Below are 23,355 nucleotides of genomic sequence, written 5' to 3' on the forward strand. Positions count from 1 at the left end.
ATATACTGCAGTGCAGAAGGGTTTGCAGGATTACCTGTGAGATTCATTTCCCAACCTGTCTGCAGGACTGAACTTGCTAAAGGAAGGCAGGCAGTCCCCCGCTCTGTAATTTACTCCCGGTAAAGATCTGTCAGAGCCTTAGACTTCTTCCAGTCGCAGTGCAATGAAAGATGGAGCAGTCTGGAAGGAAATGCAATTAAACCCATCTGCCAATGAAACCCAAATCCTCTGAGCTGCTCCGTCCTTTGGTTCTCCTTGTCCATCCTGTCTCTTCTCTGCTTGGGGTAATTAGATTGAAAGCTCTTCAGAATGAGGAACTGTCTGCAGCCTGTCTCTTGTGCACCACTACAATTGCAGTTGGTGCATAAGAAAATACATCTGTAATTAACGTTTGTCTTTGCCGCCTCTGATGAAGACATTAAACTTTGGCCACTGATTTCTGTGAGAACTTTCCTAAGGATGAGCACACAAATGCTAGCACAAATAGCACGCAATGGATTTCCTGAGGGATTTTAGGTTGTTGTGAGCTGAGCAGGAGCACAGCAAATCTCGTATACGTTTTGACAGTTTGTGCACAGCAATACAAAACCAATGTGAGAGTCAGACCTGGCTAAATAAGCACCAAGGTGCTGTTTCCCACCTCTGCCATGTGCAGGCTTTTCAATCTTGGTCAGTGCTGAATTCAGGGCCCCTGAACTGTGCCCTGCTCTACCATTCAGACCCTGCCAGAATGCCTCTGTGCTTTTGTCCACCTTCTGCAGAGCACAGAGTGCACCTCCCAGCCCAACTACAGTGTTTCCAGGACAAATACGCTGAGGACAGTGAGAGACTCAAATACTGGGGTCATCTCAGACCACAGTGTTTTCTCTGAAAACAATGAAGTAGGCTCTTTCCAATGCCTTATCTTCCAAAGCCTGAGCTCTGGGCTCTAGCTTGCTGCATTCCCAGCTCACAGTTGGGGCAATGAGATCTGCTTTTCTTTCTTTTTGCAATTTGGAGCTGAGAGAGATGGCCCCTTGTTGCAGAATTGCCCTCTTTGTGCTCAGTCATTACCTCTGCAGCTCGGCGGTCGGCCTCCCAGACCTCTGTAACAGATGCTATTGTGCAATGTGAACGACTGTGATTGAACTTTCCAGAATAGATTTTAATTAGAACCATAACTTCATACAGTAGCTTGGAATGAGTACAGGGGAAAAATCAAAACGAGATGAAAAAGAAAAATGCCAAAAGACAGGAAAATAAAAAGCCATTCTCTTGGCATCTTGTACTGAAACACACTGGACAGGAAATATTCTGCATATCTGTGAAAGACAAAAGCATAGAGCAAGCAATATTAATTTTATGCAAGTGACAAAAAGCCAGATCTTCACTGGTGTAAATCAGCATTGCTTCATTGGTTTCATGAGAACTGCCATTTCTCATCGACTTCACTGGTGCTGTGCTCGTTACACCAGCTGAAAGCCCAGGCCAGCTTGGCACAAGTGAAACCAAAACACTTGGAATGCCTGTTTACAGTTTGCTTTTTTAAAATAAATCAATACACACTATATATATTAAGTTTTAATAAATCTTTTGTTTTGTAGATTGTCCTCCACTTGGTCTAGAGACACTAAAAATTACTGACTTCCAGCTCCATGCCTCTACAGCAAAGCGATACGGCCTCGGGGCCCACAGAGGAAGGCTTAATATTCAGGTAACATCCATTTTGCTGCTAAGTGGGAGAATGGCTTCAGGTTGTACGGCTACATAAAGGGAGCCAGTGGATGGTTATTGGTTCTGACTGCCTTGACAGCTCATGTAATTCAAGCGAAGGGGAAACGCTGGAATTGGAGCAGTGAACAGGGTTGATGGATCACCCTTAAAGTTGTGGGGTTTATTTCCCTGGTTATAGAAGTCACGTGCTGAGGGTGCAAACCCCAGCAGAGCTCTGTGGGTGAGCAGAAGTGGGTGCTCCCTGCAGGGAGCTGCAGGGACATCTACAGGAAGCATCAATGTCTACAAGGAGACTCCCACTTTCAATGACTTTTTGCCATTTGCCAGCACTTAATGACAGCAGTTAATTGGAAGTATGTGGCTCTAAGTGAAGCTCTTGCCCTGAGGCTGCTTTTCAAAGGCAACAAATATGCTACAAAAGATTCTGCAATTTGTAAGCCATAAGCAGACAGTCTGCTTTCTCCGCTTTTATTTAGCATTAATGTTGTGCTTAGCTATTTCGTGGGTCCAAAACTCTATTTCTCTATTTCTTGTGTTTCTCTTTTTCAACTTCAGTAGATTTAATGGGATAGTTTTTGTCAGGAGGCCCAGTAAATCAATCTGCAGTCTCTCCAGCAGCAGAGCCAGCTTGAGTGGAAGGGGCCCAGGTGCAGAAATTGCTCACAAGTGAGGTCCCACCTGTGGGCTCTGCAATATAGTTCTACTGAGGGCTGAGCAGTTTTCTGCTTCTCAGAAAGAGTGGTAATGCTGCAACATGCTGTTCTGTTCAAGGAGTGTTCAAGAACTGCGGAGATGTGGCTCTGAGGGCTGTGGTTAGTTGGCATGGTGGGGGTGGGCTGGGGTTGGATTGAGGATCTTAGTGGTCTTTTGCAACCTTAATGATTCTATAAAACTATATATAGATGTATCAAGAACTGTGATGCAAATCTCTGAACTCTGTCTTGGCTGCGCTTTTTCATGATCTCTAGAGGTCCCGTCCAACCCCTACCATTCTGATATTCTGTTAAAGTCCACTTTATTTACAAACATAAGAATAACATATGGGTTCAGACCAGGAACCGATCTAGCCTTGAATCCCATTACCACCAGTAACACCACCTTGAAGTAGGAGGAGAGCCTTTGATGTAAATGATGGATCTCCTAATGGTGGTTTGGAGCCTCCAATGGAAGCTGAGGGAGCAGTCTTCTGCTGGGAAATGAACAGTAGGCAGCTCTTCCTTCCCAAAGGTAGCTGAGGCTTAGGGCAGGCTGGCTTGGTCTCTTTTGGTGTCCTGTCTCCCAGGTTATTGTGGCTGCCCTGATCTCCCCTACTTTCACCTGATGGTTATAATAATAATGCTTCTGCCAGGTCTGTGGTGATGGATTCCGTTAATTTATTCTACCAAAAAAGTCTCCTTTCCTCAATGCTGTAGCTCTGTGCCCTCTCTGCAGTGCTGTGGGGTTTTGAGTGGAAGGACCTTTGCTCCAATGCCAGCTTAAATGGGAGATTCTCTCTCTTCTTTGGTCTGAGATGTTTGCGTAGAAAGATTGCATGTTTTACTTGGTAGATTGGTTTGTTTGTTTGTGGATTCTTTTTCCCTGTGAGCACAAACTTCATGTCACACTGCTGCTTGATACAGATTTTCACGTTGTCATTTCCTTCAGCTGCAAGTTCTATGTGGAATGATTTTCTTAATATGCAACAGCTATTTTTGCAGTTCTCTGGCACATGAAGTTATCCTATGGCTCTAGAAGGCCTGTATACAAATAATGCAACAGCACCCAGCTCATGGTGAACTTCAACTTCAGTGACTGCTCTGCTGTATTTTCTTGTTGAAATGTAGCCTTTTTCTCTGCTACAACCTTAGCTCTAAAAGGAGATTTCTAATAATCCTCCAATCCACAATTTTCTCTGCTACTGAAAGCTTATCTGTATGCTATAGACACAGCAATTCCCCAACCCCCTTGACCATTAGGAGTTACCACTATGTCTGGCGCTTATTTCTCCTTAGATACTGCTTCCTTTGAAATCAGCTAAAAATTAGCAGCACTTACATTTTGCAGCTCTCTTCGTGTACCTTGCTTTTCAGCATTAAGTTTTAAGGCTTGTGAATTTCAGTCCTGTTGTTGTGGTGCGTATGCTTGTCACCAAGCACACGCCACACTTAGCAGGGCTGTGTAATGCCCTTGAGAATCTGCTTCTGCAGAACCCTGTGTTGGGTGGCACCTGATGTTGGATGCTGGAATTCCAACTTATCTTTGTTCTTTGAGGAGTATTTCATGATAATTGTTCTCATCTTTCCGGAATGAAAGCTTTCCATAGAAATGCGATATTAATTTAAACTACTGAATAATAATTCTCCTCTCTTTCTGTCTTTCCTAGTAGAGGAAAAGTTTACAATGCAACAAGCATCATGCTAATGGGCAGCACTCTTAGTCTGATTGAAGACTGAGGGTCCCAGCCACAGCAATGAGAGATAAGGGCAGAATTGGTGGAATGCCATCAGCGAGCAGGGGATTAGCATGACGTTGGTTCAAGGTGCTCTGCAGATTGTAATGCTTCCTGGCAAGCACTGGTTTTCAACCCTAAGGCTCCATCAAATTCCATTTCATTTTAAAATGCTCTGAAACCTTTGCTTGAGAAAGGTTTAACTAAGGCAGTGATCATATCTGTGTTGTGTTTCCCACTGTTCAGGCCTCTTGAAGAATTTCTCTTTAATTAATAGAGTTCCTCACCACGCAATGTACTTCCCCTTGTACATGAGCTTTGCTTTTAAGATACTGGAGTGAGGCCATAGAAGTGGCTTCATATAAATTTGGCCAATGCAGGAAAACTAATAATACTTAAGCTTCCCTGATCTTAGATTTGAATGCTGTAGAAAATGAGAAGCCTCAGGAATTGAATCTGTGTCGGCTTTGCAGTGCTCTCTTCAGATGTTACCAGACTCAGTCTGGAGAAATAGGATTGACAGCTGCATCTCCTTTTTGTGGATTAGACCAATCCAGCACCTGTGACAGAAATTCTGTGTACAAATGGAGACAGACAGTTATGTCAGTCTCTGACATTGTTACCCAGCTACGGCTGTAATCTCAATCCAATGATGGCTATAATTTCAATCACAATATAGAATAGCTGTATGTCAGAGCTTAAAGGGGTCTCTAATGCACATTTTCAAAGTTTTCCATACTCTTCATTTCTATTTGGGAAATATTTAAAAATATCCTTTCTTGGAGTTGCATGGATGGCAATGATAAATCCACATTAAACACAGATGATATAACATAAAAATAAATGTAGCCTCTGAGAACCATATGGAGAAGCTTCTGTGCTTTCCATGACAGTAGCCAGCTTGATGCAGAACATTTCCTCAGTTTCAGTAACAAGATAAATATCTGAAGACCTGGCATGACATGTTTCTTTGACTGTTATTTCTTGTGTGCTTAGATTGTGCAAAATAAAAATATCTTATGGCTATCTCCCCTTTGAAAATGTGTAGAAGACTGCTTGTGGGGTTTATTGTTGATACAGTTCAGAGTATAGATTGGTAAGCAAGCTGGAGTCCAGCAGGGAGCTGGCACTCCTGAGTCCTTAAACTTAATTTTCTGTAAGGTCTGACAATCCCTGATGTTGAAAATTTAGCGATGGGGATGAGAACTGGTGGAACACGGCACTGCTATTTCCATATGCTTTACAGTCTCTTTTGCTGATTCTGGAGGAGGAAGAGTTAACTCCACCACAGACTATTACTGAGATGGAGCAGAGATCACTTTTTAGGACTTCCATCACTCTGAAGACCATGTGGGTAATTTGTTTTTGGTGAAGGCCCTGTCAGACCGCAGGCACAGACAGGTGGACTGGACTAGACTGAAGTTCTGTTTGTTCTCTCTGAGCTATATTTGTAAGTAATGGCTCTCAGGTTTTGAAGGGGTTTTGCAGAGTTCTTTCTCCCACACACTTTGAGCAAGAAAACATTTTGGCCATTCCATATAACTGTGGAGAATGACAGTCTCAGGGTGCTTAAAATTGAGCCAAAGGAGAAAATGAAATGAATGATGACTTCATGTTTTCTTTTCTTTTTCCCAAGAAAGACCTTTGGTTTCCTGGTTCTGATTTATGAAGAGTTCTGCTTTCTTTTTCAGGCAGGTGTTAACGAAAATGATTTTTATGATGGTGCTTGGTGTGCAGGAAGAAATGATCCATTTCAGTGGATTGAAGTAGATGCTCGAAGGCTAACAAAATTCACTGGAGTCATCACACAAGGAAGAAATTCTCTCTGGTCGTAAGTACATGCTTGATTTTTTTCCTTGAGATTCTGAACTTTCAAGCCAAAGGATTCATGCTGCAGTGTGCTTCTGTTTTTCAAGAAAAAGAAAGAATGGAAATGATGCATGAAGTTGAGTATTGAATGGAGGAATACTGAAAGGCAAAGTGCTTGTATGTGGCATAAAATGCAACTTTAAAGGTAGCAAACTTCTATAGTCGTTATTTACATCTGTTAAAAGAGGGAACGGATTATTTGCCTTTATACTTATTTAGCCAAATTTCATTCTGTTAAGCTTTCTAATTCTTTTCCAGAATTAACTTGATTAGCTTATCATATTAAAGAGTAAATGATGGCACTCCAATATAGTTCTGATTGGCTATTGGTTCTGAAATTACAACAGCTTTTTATATCCTTATTTTTTGTTCTAAATTCATAACAACCCAAACCCATGCAGAAGGTTTTGACCAGGAGTGAGCTGTTTGGTAGCAGGCATGCAGTTTGGGCTTTATGGATGGGAAGAGGATTCTGTGCGTTTCAGGTCTACTTGCTATGAAGATTTTAAGGAGAGATTGCAACAAGTCAGGCAGTAGCCTAATTCTGTTGCTGCAAAGAGGCAATCCAGCCATGTATAGCCCAGGTCTACCACAGTTGATTCCCCAGTGATGGCTGTTTCCAACGCTGAAATCGACTGTGAGCTTTCTGGTTATTTCTTGAGTTATTGGTTGAGTATATTGCACTGGGAAATAACTGCTTTGCAGAGTTGTATGCATTTGTGTGCACTTACTCATCTGTGGCCTGCTTCTGAGTGTAGGCGCTCAGATTGCTACGATACAATTGGAATGAGATGTTAATTGTATACCAGGAGCAGAGCAATCAGTTGGCATCAACAGGACCTGGAGGTGAAGGTTTATCTTCTTCCTGAACTCTGTACAGTGTTCACTCAGTCTCGCTTAACTTCTGGTTGGGTCTCACTGCATTATGTGAGCAAATTACCCTGCTTGTGGGGAGAAGCCTTTTCCAGCAAGTACAAAGGAGATGCACAGTATAAGATCGGTTCTGGTCAGATCCCTCATTAAGAAAATCTGTGTGATGCACAATAAAAGGGAAACAAGAAAAAAGGGAAACATCACCATAGCTAGGAAAAACATTAAAAAGATATAATTTTCCTTCTACTCTTTAATTTTCTGATATTTCGTTCCTTTAAACAACCGAGTGGAAGCGAGAGCCTTTTTGGCAATAGGGTTTCTATATTTATTCCACACTGTTCTGCATTGGATAATTACAGTAGCAAAGGCTTATTCTTTCTTGTATTCATATCCTTGACGTTGCTATTCTCATCAACACCAGTACTGCACTGCTTTATCTTGTCACACTGCTATTTTTAGTTTGGCTGTATTGTGAGTTTGCAGCCAGACTCTATGTTCTATTTGTAGCTGGTACTGTCTGGGTTTTTGGAGGTTTTGTTTTTGGTTTTGTTCTTAACTGAGTCTTGCTCCATGAAAAGTTGGTGGGCAGAGTGGTGATGGCCTTCAGGAGGATTGGGGCTGATGCTGGGAGAGCTAATCCAGGCTCTTCCTGAGTTGTTGCTCAGCTTGCAGTGAAATTGGCACATTTCTGCCTCGTGCAGCAGTGGTGCAGTGTGGGGCAGGTCAGTATCTCCTGGAAAATGTAGCTTCTCTTGTCAGGGACTGCTGTAGTAGGCATGGTAGCATGGGTCAGTGATTTGACTAGATGATCTTAGTGGTCTTTTCCAACCTTAATGATTCCATGTTTCTAACTTAGTTTGTGGAAGTGGCCTCCCTGGACTCCACCTCATTTCCTCAGCCCCCGTCATCAGATAGAAGAGATGAAATCTCTTTAGTTGATGTTTGGGTCATCTTTTACATGTCAGTCTCTAGATTTTAAAATTACCTTGATACTCATAGAGGTACCAAAATAAGATTTTCAATATGTAGCCCTCATTTGGACCAGGACGGGTATCCTATGGTTTCCAGCATCACAGCACTAGGGGACAATGTCATAGCAATGTCACGTGCTACTTTCCAAATTAGTTGTAGTGGGGCATCCCTCCAGCAGCCAAGGAAGTGAGAGGAAATTAAAACCATGAAACCCTGGGGTGGACAGGAGCTGCATGAAGAGAAATGGAATCTAGTAGAGACTGAGCATGAAGCGAAGAATGCCTTGGGTTGGAGTTGAGGAGCACTGGTGGGTACATTGGTACTCACAATGGCATCAGGATTGCATCAGACACCAGCCTGGTGGGACTTGTGTTGCTGTGGGCAGGTGCTTTGGTGAGTGTTCTATTATAGTGGGCACTAAAGACAAAGGAGAGAGATGTAATCTTCTTCTTATGCTTTGCTGCCAGTATCAAAAAGCACTACTGATGAAATGGGAGTTTGTACAAAAGATGCCATTATGCTACCTGAGGCATCTTCCCAACTTTATGAAGTTATGTGACAGGAAAAGTGCATTCATAGATAATAGAAACATAGGTATTGTGGAAAATAAGCTTATTTTGGGTAGGAGAGACAGAAAACAGCCTTCTCTTCTGTGTCGTATTAGAAGCAAAAGCCTGCCAAGCCTGAGAGCCAAGGTAGGATTTTATTTAAGCCTTGGAGATTTTCCCAGCATTATATAAGAAAGTCAAGACACCAGGATATGTGTGTGCTAGGTTCACCAATGCTATTATGTGATACAGATTAAGAATCAGAAAAAGCAATTTTTCTGTCTTCATACTGAACAAGAAACTTGAACAAAGCGGGGAAAAAAATTACTTAAATGAAAGTCACCTGTGAACTACTGCCCAGATCAGATTCATACCTGTCCCTGTCCCTTTAGCTTCCTGCAGCTGACTTAATGGGGACATGTAATGGCAAGGAAAGGCAGGCAAGGGCACTGCACTGAGTGCCACAGGAAATCACTCTGCTCCACGTTGTGAGGCTGCAATCCTGGAGCCACTGGGAATCTGGCCTTCGATTCTGCAGCTACTTCTGATGCTGTAGCCAAAGCTAGCTTACTGGCACAGGAAGCAACCCGTTACTTCTTTATAACAGCCCTGGCAGCTGTCATCTGGCTTTGCTGATGCCTGCTCCACCCAAGCAGAGATGGTCTTTTCACCTCAGCTTTGTTTATCAGTTTGAGGGACTTCATAGGAAATGGATGAGCCTAAAGGTCACGCCTGACATAATGCAAAGAGCACAAAAATGCATGAAGCTGTCACCCTTTGTACTCTGACAAGAACTGTTCCACCTTAGTTTGTCCTCTCTTAGTTTCACTTGCAAAGTTGCCTTTTCTGGTCTGCCTTCCCAGGACATTTGTGCCCGAGCTTGAGACATGAGAGCATTAAGGAGGAAGAGGCCAATGTACTGAAACAGCTCTTGAAAGCACACGTGACCTGACTAGAGAAAGAAAGAAAGAAACCATGCTTGGTTAGTAATGAATACTTGAATTGTTTAATCATTTCCTTTATAGAGAAAAACACTTCTCGAAGTCAAATTCTGTTCTTGAGCTGTGTGGCTGCAAATTCCATGACAGCTACTTGGAAATGGATTGTTCTGCTTTTCTCGCCCTCTCCTGTCACAAGCAGAAACAGGCCTTGCGTGAAACCTCCTGAACTGGGAGGATCTTTACCAGTCAAAGCAAATATGTGCACTTGGTGGGCGTTGCAGTTTGGGCAGCACAGGCACTCCTGAGAAACCCAAAACCGTGGCAAAGCATTCTGTTTACCATCATCAATACCAGCTGTGGGTTGGGCTCTGCAGAAGATTTGCAGATGTTGAGTTTCTGAGGCAGTGGGCAACAGCTCGGAGAACCAGGGCTCCTTTCTGGCTTCCATTCTGATGAGATGTGGAACTCAGTGCTGCTTGTGTGGGCTGGTGTGAATAAGAGCTGACACCTTGACAGTGTGTGAGGCACCCATTTCTTCCTATGAACTGAGCAGTTTTGGGGATTAGCATCTCATGGCTCTTACCACACTGCTTCACTGTGAATATCATTGTTAGCAGAAGGATGTTACTGAACTCTGTTTGCAGAGCTGTTTTGTTTGCCTTTCAAGAAGGTGGTGTGAGAGATGTAACCTTTTAGAGATGCACAAGACATCCTCTTCTTAGAGACTGAGGATGCCAACAGATCCAATCTAGCTGAGCTACCGAAGGGTTTATGGCTGAATATTTGGGGGAGAAATATAGCGTGTAATTCTCTTTAATTCTGCCAATACATCTTTGAGTTTTATGAATTATGTATCTTCAAACAACTGTTCAAGGCTGAGAGGGGCACTGGAGGCATCACAGTGGAATTGGGCTTTATTTAAAGCAATGATGTGATAGTTTAAAATATGCACTCTTTTGAGAGAGGGGAAGAAAATATTAATCACTCTTAGCAGTTTGACAACATGTTTCCCACAACCCAAACAATCTTGATAGCTCAGTGCCATCTTAAACCCATATGTTTAAAGAGACTTGGTGTGTTAATACAAAGCTTCAACAATTCCAAGGCAGAGGATGTTTTGATTTTTAGAGAAGTGGATGAGATGTTTCAGCAAGTTATATTTGTGATGATGCATTCTTCTTAAGTTAATCTTTCAAACATGCTAAATGATGCACTAATATTACTTGCCAGGAAATAAAGTGACAATGTAAAAAAACATGGATGCAACAAGCTGTGCAGAATGCTCATTCTGGAGTAAATTTCCACAGTTTAGCAGGAGAAATTCAAAATATTTGTAATATATATTTATTATATATATTTATAATATATATAACATATAAAATAAATATGTATTTTATATATTTATATATAAAATATATATATACTCAAATGCAAACCATTCGTTTTTAATTTAAGGAAACAAGTGTGGACATGGCAGTCCTCAATACCCATCACGACCCCCAGCATCTCTCTTTATAAACCATTAGTAGGGAACAGCAGGGCTGCAGCGAGCTGAGGTTAAACCTCAAGTCAGTGCTGTTTATTTGCTGCTGATTTGGGTGGTGAAGAATGCTGCTTTTTCTTGACTCATGAGCTAAAAGTGTTGCCCCACTTTCTTGTGACTGCAGTGTTCACCTCTATTTCCTGAGGAGCCAAGACTCATTTCTATGGGACAGTTCTTAAGTGAGGATTCCAAGATGGTAAAATTTGATGCTTGCAAGAGGGTGAAATTTCTTCCTTCCTCCCCTCTTTTTAGCCACCTGTTATGTCTCAGTAATAATAAGATTGTCTTTTTGATGAGAGAGTCTCATCAGCATCTTTGGTATTCCAATAATCAGGAATTTATCAGGGATAGCCCAGTGTTGCACCATTAGTATTTGGGACAGCAGAGTGGTTATTTATTGGTATTTGAGTTGTTGCTACAGATACCCAAGAAAACAATTTGCACAGTATGTGAGAATAAGAGGTAAAACACAGAGATAAAACAAACCAAACACAACACTACTTTGGAAGCACAGTGGAATAAATTGTAAACTTGATCCAGTTCACAAGAACAACAGACATATTTGGCATTGACTTCCAAAGCAATACCATTTTTCCCCATGTTGAGGATGTGAAAATAGAACCCTGAATAACAACTTCAGCAAATTCAATGAAAATGTCTCAGTGTTTTATTCACATCCTGTAATAAAATAGGCAGCTGCTGTGTACGGACACAAACTGTTAAGGTGCATTAAATCAGCGTGAGCTGATATTGGCCCTGACTGGGTGACAGGACTGCAGAGATTGTTACAGCCTCCCTGAAGTCAGGTCTCACTGAGTTGAGTTCCCAGTCCACTGACATCATATCAAATACATCATGCAAGTTATGCAACAATCTGATTTCAGTGTCACTAGTTATCATCGTAGAATAGCTTGGATTGGAAGGGACCTTAAAGATCATCTAGTTCCAACCCCTGCCATGGGCTTTTTCCCTAACTCTGGCATGGTGGAGATCCCTTGTGGGGGGAGAGCCTGCCCTGCTCCTGGGGGTGTTCAGAAGGGGAAGGTTACTGCAATGGGAAGCTTTAAACCAAATGAGCTGAAGCTTTTAGGAAAAGGATATACCAGAAAAGTACAGGAAACAGATTAGTCAAGTGTATTACCCACAGCATTGATTTGTATATCTTTTAATGTGAATTATGCCTCTTTGCAATGAGAGTGACTAAGTATGGGGTTACCAAAAGGCTGTTGTGCAGCTGCTCCTTTTCCTCTTCCCAAGCCAGCATTCCTCTTGCACACATCAAGAGCTTGGCCATGTCTTTGTGCATACTCAGTAGGCAGGACCCCTTTCAGCATTGCTGTAAGTGTGCTCAGAGCTGTGCACACAAGTGGCAGTTTCTGCTGTTTACTGTCAGAGCAATCAGAGGCTGATTGTATTTAGCAGGTATAAAAGATGGGGAAGGTGTGGTGGGGAAGAATTTCAAGCACGTGCAGATCCCTTTGCAAGGAGTGGCCTGTGAATGAAAAGTTTTAAAACTGTAAAACCTTTAAGGCCAAGGATATTTTTGACCTCATCCAAGAGGCTTGGGGCTATACAGTGTTTTTAAAGCGTGAAAGCGCAGTAGTTTGGGAAGCACTACAGCTGGATTTCCACTGGCGCTGCTGCCCAGAATTACATGGTTCCCATCCCTGAAGGTGCCCACATCCATCAATGGGCCTGGGCAGCCTGAGCTGGAGGGGGCAGGCAGCCCATAGCAGGGGTTGGAGCTGAATGAGCTTTAAGGTCCTTCCAACCCAACCATTCCATGGATTTTTCAAGGAAGGCCAGAGACTAAAATCTTACAAAAACTCACTGTAAGATGCTGCCATTGGATGGGAAACACATTTACGAATTCACTGAGAAGGGAGTTAGGAAAAAAAAAAATAATAAAATCCATGTTTAATTCATTCAGAGCAAGAGAATTTCTTGCCTTGAGCTTTTCTTCACAGGGCCTCCAAAGAGCCAGATCTCACAGCAGTGTATTCATTTAAGTCAGCTAGAAGCAATTTTAAAAATTAAATATTCAAAGATTTCAATTATTAAAAAAAAAGCCCACCCTTGCTTGCTGTTCAAGCTCCATCTCTTTAAATCATGTTCATTTTAATTAGTTTGCAGAACTTGCTGGGCTACCTGTGGTTAGCCAGAGTATTTTTTAACTTGGCTTATTTTTGAAACTGTTGGGCAGTTGGTGCTTTAAAATGTTAACCACGGAAATGTTATTAGGCTATATTAATGGTTTTATATTTATTTACGTGAGATTACAGATTGCTTTTTCAATCAGAAAATCATTAACTGCCAGCACGCTGATTGTATTGCATCATTAGAGATTAATCTAATGTTTGCCTAGCACTTTTTTAAATAAATTCTTCTATTTCAAGCACTTGGACTTGTCGATTTATGTATTGTTGAAGGATACAAATCTGTCTGCCTATAGTTTTTATTTCCTACTTTTGAGTTTTGCAATGTAGACAGATTAGATTGCCCTGACAGCAAATGAATGACACAGTCAGTTTGGAGTCTGGTGATGCTCACCTGAACTCTGCCAATGCGTTCTGGTCTGCTCTGCAGCATCTCAGTGGCTATGGGGTTGAATCTTTGCCTGTTTGCCTTAAATCCTGTGGGACTGGGTGGTGCGGATGAGCATCCTTTGAAGCTGGAACAGCTCAACTGCTCACACAGCTGTCCATAATGGAGAAGCTTGGCTCTAAATAGTTCACACAGCACAAACTAAAACCATATCCAGACAGTCAGAGGTTGATGTGCTCACCTGCTGGAGGTCAGGCAAACCTCCTGGCACCTCTCCACTGTTGCTCATGGAGGAAATCTGCTCCATGCTTTGATAAAGTTTCCCATGGGTGAGTTGCTTAGGCTTCCCCTCAGCTTGGTTTTTTGGATGGAAATGGATAAGCCGAACATTTCTCATTCATCATAGGAAACTGAATTTAAAATTGATCTCCAGATAAGCATAGTCTGTAGACAACGCTTTAAGAATGAAAATTAGCTAATTATAAAAAATGCTTTTTTTGAAATCCATTACAGTGAGTAAATTTGGATTGTATTTTGATACTTGCATTTACTTGCTGGTTAACTTGCTGACTAGTCTTAGCAAAACACACTGAGATTTCTCAGATAATTTTCTCTTGAAAAGTTAAGGCTGGCATAAATCTCACAAGGAATCATTAATGGAAAACACCTGAATCCAAATAATTCCTGTCACATCTGAATCTCCTGGCCATTTTGTAGCTCAGATGAAATGGGGGCAGGCATGGAGGTGGTGCCTGAGCTCATCTTTGTGCATGGTGCTCATCATTTGCTCAGGTGCATGATGAGCTAGAGGTAACTTTTAATACTTCAGCTGTTCTGTTTCTGTGATGAGTTTCTCTGAACACTTCACATTTCTGTGTATACCCCAATAAAACAGGCACTCTGCATGTGTCAAACTCTTCAGTTCCAGAAAGTGCCGTGCTTGCAATACTCAGGCTGGTGGTTGGAGCATGTGCACCACATCCATTTGCTTCTTGGAAGTATCAGACCTTCTGTGCTGCACGTGTGTGAAATACCTGCAGCTTTCAAGCAGGTTGATCATGTGAATGCTGGTCTGGTTCTATAGAAGTACCCTGAATTTAAAGACACTCAGCTAGAAATGTGACTTCTAGACAGAAGATGCCTTTTTTGGAGGGGAAACTGAAGTTACTTCAATTTCCTTAGCAGTGGCAGAGGCTTTTTACTTGGTTAATGGCTTTGTTTCTTTGTTTTTTTGCATTTTTTTTTTTTTTTAGATGCAGTTTTGGTATTTATTGCTAGTGGGAAGGAGAAGGTCACCTGTGCTGTGTTTATTCTGTACCTCACAAGTGCAAAGAGGATGTTTATTCCTTACAGGCGAGCCATCGCGCTGATTTGTGTACTCCCAGGATCCTCTGAAATCCTCCTCTTCTGTAACTGTACAAGTCTGGATGTGATCCCATCTGTATTTTAATTGGCAGGCTGCCTCTGAGAAGCATTTCACTTGTTATCGCTCAGGATGGATTATGTGTACAAAGATTAGTGTACATTTTCCTCCAGGAAAAGTCTGAACTTCTATTGAGTATACAGAGTGAGAAAATTAAAATATGGAAAATAAGTCCTAGCTGGGGAGTGCTTCAGAAGCAATGATGTCTCCTGGTTTGTAACACTGCCTCTTTTGGTTGTTTATCCTCACTCTGTAAACTGGCCCTAATTCAGTTATGTGCATTGAATACATGCGTCCCCCATTCAAACCTGGGATTATTTCTCTCAGACTTGATTTCTTTTTCAATGGGAAAAGTTATTTTTTCCTCTTATTTTGGTTTTCCTCTTCCTCTGGTTTTGGTGTTGACCATTTCTGAAATTTTTCCTTTCTGTTGTCGCTGGGTGGAATCATAGAATCATAGAATGGTTTGGGTTGGAAGGGACATTTAAGATCACCTTATTCCACCCCCCTGCCATAGGCAGGGACACCTCCCTCTAGACCATGTTGCTCACAGCCCATCCAGCCTGGCCTTGAATGCTTCCAGGGAGGAGGCATCCACAGCCTCACCAGGCAACCAGTTCCTGTGTCTCACCACCCTCACAGTGAAGAATTTCTTTCTAATATCTAGTCTAAGTCTACCCTCTTCCACTTTAAAACCATTTCTCCTTGTCCTGTTTCTACCTGCCTTTATAAAAAGTTTCTCCTCAACTTTCCTGCAGGCCCCTTCAAGTTCTGGAAGGCTGCTGTAAGCTCTTCTCTGAGCCTTCTCTTCAGACAGAAGAGCCCCTGCTCTCTCAGCCTGTCCCTGTAGGGGAGGTACTCTATAGCCCCTTTAATCATCTTTGTTGCCCTTCTCTGGACCTGCTCCAACAGCTCCATGTCCTTTTTCTGTTGGGGGCTTTCTTAGGTGCCTTACGACCTGTTGCATCTCCCATAAGCGCCCCAGTTCTTTCTAATCCCAGGAGCTTTCCTCACTCTGCTTTCACCCCCAACACCTTTAATACACAGTTCAGCTAAGAACCTGCTTTTAAGAAAGACTGCTTTAGAGGACAGCTGGTTACCCGTGATCAGTTTACGTACATGAAAACAGGATTTAGTAATCTGGACTGACTTTAAAGTACAAAGGTATCTCCAAGGCATGACTCTCCTCTAAGTCGCTGTGTATTGGAAATTGCTGTTATGAAAAAAGCAAATTACCATTACTTCTTCAGAACAGAAAGCACGTTGAGATATTTGGGGCATTACCTTCTCTGTAGCTGTACATGTTACCATGGGAAATGCTTAAAGAACCACATCAGTTTTGCTCCACTCAGGTTATGGGAATCAATGACCTATTTCACCTCTTTGGTTGAACACAGGCAAGGTACTGTCTTAACATGAACAAAGATTTTGTTTTTGTTGTATTAGGGTATTTTCCTATAAATTAGGAAACTAGTATCTAGGGTATCTCACCGTATCAAAGTCTGATCTCGGTGTGTAGTAGTGTGCTAGTGCTGTGATCAATTGCACTCTGCTGTACAGGGGGAGAATTATGTGCATCTTCCTCTGCTGCTAATAAAACCAGGAATTATTGCAGGCTGTGGTTCACAAGCCATAGTATTCTCAAGACTCGTGCCAGGTGGAGGTCTAATGCTCATAGCAAGGAGTGGAACCAGCCTGAAAACAGAAGGAAAATCTGAACCAGGGAATGAAAATGTTCCTTCTTAAAACTGGCAGACTTTGTAGAGGTTTTAATTTATTTTTTCCTAAGCTCTATGATGACAGCAGCAGAAATAAAAAATATTGTGAGGCTGTAAAGGTAAGACTTCTGAACGTCAGAGTGAATGTACATGATGTTTTTCTTTCAGGATAAGTGGCCCCTCCAGGAAAGCAGTGTTCTCTCACGTCCTGGAATTCCGGAATACTGACTTGGGCTTTTCTCTGCTTCTGTTCACTAGGATTTTTTATCATCTGCTAAATCTAGATTCACATGTCACTTTTTTCATCTAAGTGTTGATGTGGCTCTGCCAAGTGGGATTTCCATTGCTAGCAACCTTACATGCTTTATAACGTGAGACAAAATTTGCAGTCAGTTTTAGCTGTGGAAAAATAACTCCAGCCCTCTTTGTCTTTTTCCAGGAGTAACTGGGTGACCTCCTTCAGAGTATTGGTGAGCAATGACAGCCATGCATGGACTGCTGTCAGAAATGAATCTGGAGATGTGGTGAGTCCCAAGAAGCAGACGTTTTTCTTTATGAGGTGAAGCAAATAGGATAGAGATGGGGACTGTCCATATGGAGCTTTGGTTTGCAACATCAGTCAGTACAAAAGGAACATCTCTCAGTGGTCCCATCAGCCTGAAGTAAATTTAAGAGCACATCATGTAACACAGGGAGAGGCTCGGGCTATCCTTTAAGGGAAATCTCCATGTGTCTGAGCAGGGCAGTGGATGTTGCCCTGATGCTACCTGAGATATGTACATGGGTTGGCATCAGGCCACTGTTCCATGGGGTCACATCATGTACTCAAATGCCCATTACAGAGAGAGGGTGTGGGCTCCTGCTCTCTCTCTCAGGAGCGCTATCCGTCTGGGGCTGTAACCAGGTGACTTTACCTGATCCTTTTGTTCCAAAAGTATTTTGAATAGCTGATCTTAGTATTTTCATGTGTTTGGTGCCTGCACAGATCTTTGAGGGAAACAGTGAGAAGGAGATCCCTGTTCTCAATATGCTGCCTGTGCCACTGGTTGCACGCTACATCCGCATAAACCCTCGGTCCTGGTATGAAGAAGGCAGCATCTGTATGAGGCTGGAAATCTTAGGGTGTCCTTTACCAGGTAAGTCTTGCTCAGTTGGTATTGCCATCAGTGCCTGTGCCAAGACACAGCAATTTTAAGTCCTTTGAATAATTTTTGCTCTTGACACAATACCTCTCTTTAATGGAGAAAGCTATGCAAAAAGAATTGGAAAAGTATCTGTCCAGAGACATGGGCAATATCAGGATAACTCATTTCAAATGCAACTCTGTAGAATATATAATTGGCTATATTAATAAAACAAGATTGTATGGAAGATCTAACAAGATTGTCTCTGTTGTTCGGGTTGAAGTGTAATGCAATTAATCTTACTGAGTGCACACGTACTAGGGAGGCAATAGAATTATATATCAAGACAATCACTTGCGGATGTCTTTAGTTTTTGAGGCAAGAAAGAGCCATTATAATAATGCAGTCTGATTTTTTTTTTTTAATTCTTCTTTTTTTAACTTTATTGCACAGGCTATAGGACTCCTTTGAATTAATTTGAAGGCAAATGCTCTGACTGATGGTAAATGGTCTTAATCCTTGGTTGAGACTAGAAACTGGGTGCTGAAATGTTGAGCGTTTGATGTTTCTTTTATAACACAAGTGTAGAGTATAATTAGTGTTTGTTGCTGAATGCAAAGTGAAACCTTAGAACAGGGGCCTTCTATGTGACAGACCCATATTTCTGATAGCCATGTCGTAAATAGTCTCACGGTGGATTAACTTCAGCGTGTCTGAAGAACTCTATGTCCAAACCTTCTCTAAGTTGCCATTCTGCTTGCTCCAGATCTTTCATCTGCTATTTTTTTTTTCTTTTCTCTTAAATCCTGGCATCCTGGGGAATTGTTCTCTCTCTTTTTTTTTCTTTTTTTTTTTTTTTTCAGGGGGGTATGAATAGCATTTTCAGAAATACTAGAACCACAAAGAGAACTGCCTTTCCAGAGCTTATCGTTACTGCTTTAACTGTACCTGCTGCTGTTCAGAGACTTGCTGCCTCCCGTTCCACTGTTGATGTAGGGTCTTCAAATGCCAAGCAGAGGTAGCTTGATTTTTTTGTCCTTCAGGTGTTTCAGTACTATTTTAGAAAGCAACTTAGAGAGTAATTCTCTCTAAGGACAGAGGAAAGAGCAAAAATGCAGATATTTTGAAAGACGTGTTTTTGTGAGCTTGGTTTGTTTTAAGTTGCAGCAGTTTTACACTTATATCCTTACTGGGTATACACCCATATAGGGCCAAATTCTGCTTTCAAGTGTTAACGTTTGTCACAGCTTCACAGCACCATACTGGTGGTGAAAGTGTTACTGAGATCAGAATCTATCTGCACTTTATCTGCTGTTGAAATAAGTACTGTTACAGCTTGCTGAAGAGCTTGGATTAGCACAGAAACAGCACTGGGGCTTCCTCCTGACAGTTCTTTATTGAGTTAATTGTCTGCAGTGACCAGTTCTGTTTATTCTTGAAAGAAAATGCTATATGCATTCATTGGGCAACAATTGAATGGGGTGGGTTTATTCAAAATGTAATTGGACTGCAGGAACTAATGAGTTTTGATAAGCTGCTGGCCCATCTTTTTAGCTCAGAGAGGACTGACATCTCTTTCTTCTAGCTCACTTTATTCATTGCAAGCAAGACACTTGAAAGAAAATATTCCCCAGGTTGTGGAGGCCTTTCCATGCATGTTTTTGACCAGCAGGATATGGCTTATTTTTTGCAGTTCCCTGTAAATGAATGCCCTCACCCTTTATAGACTTAACTTGATTTGGTTCCAGTTAAATAGCCAGCTGGTTTGGCCTTCGGTTCAGCCTCGTTCATCATGCTGCTCTGCTACACTGCATTGACTGTGCAAGCAGAAATCAAGCTTCCTTTTCTGAAAGAGGATTCCCATGTAAAACTGGGAAAAAACAAATTCATAAAAAACAGTGAGTAGGACTGTGTCGGTTCACCCAACCTTATCCTTTCAGAAGCCATTGATCCATAGAAGTAGTTTTGCCATACTCGGTTTCCTTGAGTAACTGGTACACTTGTCATTTGCACCCTGCAGGTAGATGTACAAGATATCAAATTGTCAAGAGGAGCAGCTTGGACAGATTTCAGAGCTCGCATGCACTGTATCCTCCTGAGCCAGTGTCAGTGCACAGGTAGATAGGGTGTAGGGAAGCAACCCAAGATGAAGAGGTGGTTTGTAAGGAAGGAAGATGGTTTGCAGGTTTTTCATAACAGTGCCTCATTTCATGTCATTTTAACTTGTAATAGTAGGTTTTATGTCTTTATTAATCCCTGCATGCATTAAGTGGTTGGCATTCAGCCGGTGCTATGTATCAGCTTTCCATCATCTAGGCTTAAAGGAGAAGAAATACCAGATGAAAAAAGAAACCTGGATAAGATATTAATATTCTAGAAAAGCTTGTTAGCACTGGCAGGAGGCCACGAAAACAGCTAGAGCCAGTGAGGTCCTGTAGTAGGACCTGCTAATTAAATCTGCAGTGTATGACCCAAGCTTGGACAAAAAGTGAGAAATCACTGCTTGTGGTTACAAGAAGACTTGTACAGAGATATTACTGATTAGATCAACAGTATTACTAAGATACTTGTCACTTTTATCAACACAGTGATTATATATTATTCATGATGCATCTTTGCTGTACTGCAGGCTAGTTTTGACAAACAGCCTTTTCTAGATTATGACTGTAGCTCTTCAGAAACGTCTGTGCTATCCAACAATGTCAACAATGTACTGCCTTTCAACCAACACAAGACATTTACCGTTTCACCAATGGAAAAACACTTAACTGCTGGGAAAAGGTGCCAAATCAAATCCTACCTGTGCCAGGGGATCGGAGCTGCCATTTCTTGCTGGTGAAAATAGAGGACAAATGCACCCGCCCGTAATTCTCTCCCCGATCTCCAGAAATGTCAGTGTTTACATAGATGTAGACTGACTCGCACAATCTTTTGTAATTGCCTCAGAGGGATGGATGTACTTTTCTTGCCTGTTCTTTTTCAAACTTAAGGAAAAAAAAAATCAAAAAGAAAATGTGTATGATCAAAAGTAGCCAGAGAGAAGAGAGAGAAAATTAGCCTAGCTCTTCATGCATTTATTTATACTGTCGAGTATTCAAGGCAATAGGCAATCTTTTAAATTGAATAAATTTGTGATAAAATTTAATTTTTAATAATTCTTACATAGAAGAACTATCATTGATATCATGATTATGCCATCGCTTTCAACTCGAGATAAAAGATGAACTTTAATTCCCCTATAATGGAGTACTGCAGTAGATGCATCATTCGGTCCTATTTTCACTGCTTGCCTCTTTTTGTCAAGCTACCTGGTTAAGTGCTCACTTTGTATGAAACTCCACAGTTAGCTTTGATTATTGGTGATCGTGCATGGAGCTGCGCTGAATTCAGTGCATTACTTTTGAGAGTAAATTTTTGCTTAAAATGACAGCCTGTCCTCAGGTTCTGTTTGTATCGTTACAAAAGCTAAAACTTAATCTTCTACAATTTAAAACTTGTTTTTTTTTGGAAGTTCTCTTGAGCAAATACTGAATAAAAATGAGACCAATTTCAATACTGCTCCTGGGAAAGGCCAATGCATTATTTATCTCCATACTCCTCTCAACAGATGTGACGTCTTCAAAGAATGCAGTGGCCATCTTTAAAAGGCTTTTGTTCATATTTTATCTGTAGAATTTTACCATTCTAGAGAAGTATTGCCATTGCTCATTGTTATTATGATTTCCATTAGAGTTCTCCATTTATTATTAGAATAGAATTGTAGGAACTCATTAGGAAGATCAAATGATGATAGAAAACTTTTAAGAAGAAACTACCAGAGGTCTTTTCTCTTGCATATCTCATTCGGTCTTTTGAATTGGAATTAGTTGTATTTGACTATACCTCAACATATGTAGAAAATAATCCACATATAGTAGAAGAGTACAACAGAAAATCCAATCTACGTATCAAACTACTCAGCAATGGATCTTCTCTGGTGCTAGGTTTAATTTATGGGCAATCCCCAGAGCTGTCACAATGGACTAGTGGGCTATTTTCAAGCTGATCTCCTTTGATAGAAGTGGAGATAGGAAAGACTTCCTAGCCATTTGCCTATCTTTTTGGAGAAATACAGTGTGAAGGTAACGAGCTATCTTTACCTGAAATCTTATTTAACTCTCATGGTAACGTAAAGATAAATTAGTGGAAGAAAATGCTGATATATTCCTCAGTTTAAATGGAAGTGCCACACATTTGCAGTATTTTTCCCCCTTGGAAGAAAGAGAGGCTGTCTGAGACGATGTTGTGAATAAATGAGCACATTTCAATTCAAATTATTCTCTGGTTTGAATATCTTTCACTCCATTTCATGAAAGAAAATAATTTTGCCAAGGTGGTCCTAGACAACTGTGCAGGGTATTTTATGCATTTCTACATTTCAGTCCTTAAGTTTCTGATCTGTATTCCTGCTGCAGCAGAAATCCAATGATCCCAGCCGACTTGGAGTAGAACCTGGCAAAATATGTGTTAACTCTCTGGGGAGCTGTCAAACAGTGCAAGTTTTCTGAGAAGGTCTAGAGATGCCATCGTTCTCACTGTATGTGTTTTTCAGTTCTTTGACTTTCCACCAGCTCTGCAGTATTCATAGTCATTCCCATGACATTAATGTTTGATGTATGGAAAAAGTGCCAGACTTTGAAAGGAATGGGATTAAAGTATCAGGAAAAAATCAGCTGCTGTATACTTTGGCTTGTAGTGATAGAGAATGCCTTCAACATCCCGGCTGTTTTGTTTTTTTATGCTTATTTTTATATTAATTTTTACAACTTAGATATTTTTACGATGTTAAAGATATTCCTTGAGGCATTAAGCACGTTGCATCTTTCTACAAGAATTGCTTTTACAATTTCTATTTCTTTGCCATCGATACATTGACAAGTAACCTCTGTGAATTAGCGTGGGCTGACATAGAAGAGTTTGGCATCCCTGAGTTGTCTGCAGGGTTTCTGCAGCACTGCTGCTGTGGGTGGACCTGGATGACCTGCAGTTGATTGGGAAAAAAAACAACCTGAAAATGCAGGTGTGCTGTCTGAAATGTCACCCTCTTGACTCTTCAGAACTTTTTATAGGCAAAGGAATCTTGTTTCCTCACCTGGTTAAGCTCCGAATGAAATAATTTTCCAGTTGGGCTTGCTAAACACAGGTCCATGTGTATTGAACAACCAGATTTGGGTGGGACAAGATGTTTTTTGCCTTTTTACATCTCATTCAATAGACCATACAGAAGTATTTGTGGAAGTGAATGAAAGGGGAAGAGAAACACTTAAATGAAAATTAAATATGTGGTAGAATAATACATGAGTGATTTTACAGCAAAACCTAATAAATAAATAATAATAAATAAATACTGGTTGTTGGTTTTTTTTTTCTGTAGAGAGTTGTCTTTTCACTGTGTAGCAACAAGATAGAATGATATTTAGATTTTAATATTTGGTTCTCCCCCTAAAAATTTTAAACCAATTCAGGATGGTTTTGTGGGAAGAGAAATTATTTCTCAGTTTGACAATTACATGAAGAATAAGATGTTCTAGAGAGCACATTAACGAATGTCTCTGTTATCCAAAAAGCTTTGTTTATTCCTAAAATAAATCATGATAGATTAGATTAGGAGTTTGTGTAT

General features: G+C 41.1%; 1 protein-coding gene across 1 annotated transcript in view; it reads left to right on the top strand.

Moving 5' to 3' along the window:
- Nucleotides 1-23,355, top strand: part of CPXM2 (carboxypeptidase X, M14 family member 2) — a 64,546-nt gene that overhangs the window by 21,566 nt on the left and 19,625 nt on the right. The window contains exons 2-5 of the mRNA XM_052676848.1: nucleotides 1,584-1,693; nucleotides 5,833-5,972; nucleotides 17,012-17,096; nucleotides 17,558-17,708. Coding sequence (XP_052532808.1) covers nucleotides 1,584-1,693; nucleotides 5,833-5,972; nucleotides 17,012-17,096; nucleotides 17,558-17,708 — 486 coding nt within the window. The remainder of the gene's footprint in view (nucleotides 1-1,583; nucleotides 1,694-5,832; nucleotides 5,973-17,011; nucleotides 17,097-17,557; nucleotides 17,709-23,355) is intronic.

The sequence above is a fragment of the Tympanuchus pallidicinctus genome, unplaced genomic scaffold (assembly GCF_026119805.1).
Source record: "Tympanuchus pallidicinctus isolate F22 unplaced genomic scaffold, pur_lepc_1.0 scaffold16, whole genome shotgun sequence".
Lineage (NCBI taxonomy): Eukaryota > Metazoa > Chordata > Aves > Galliformes > Phasianidae > Tympanuchus > Tympanuchus pallidicinctus.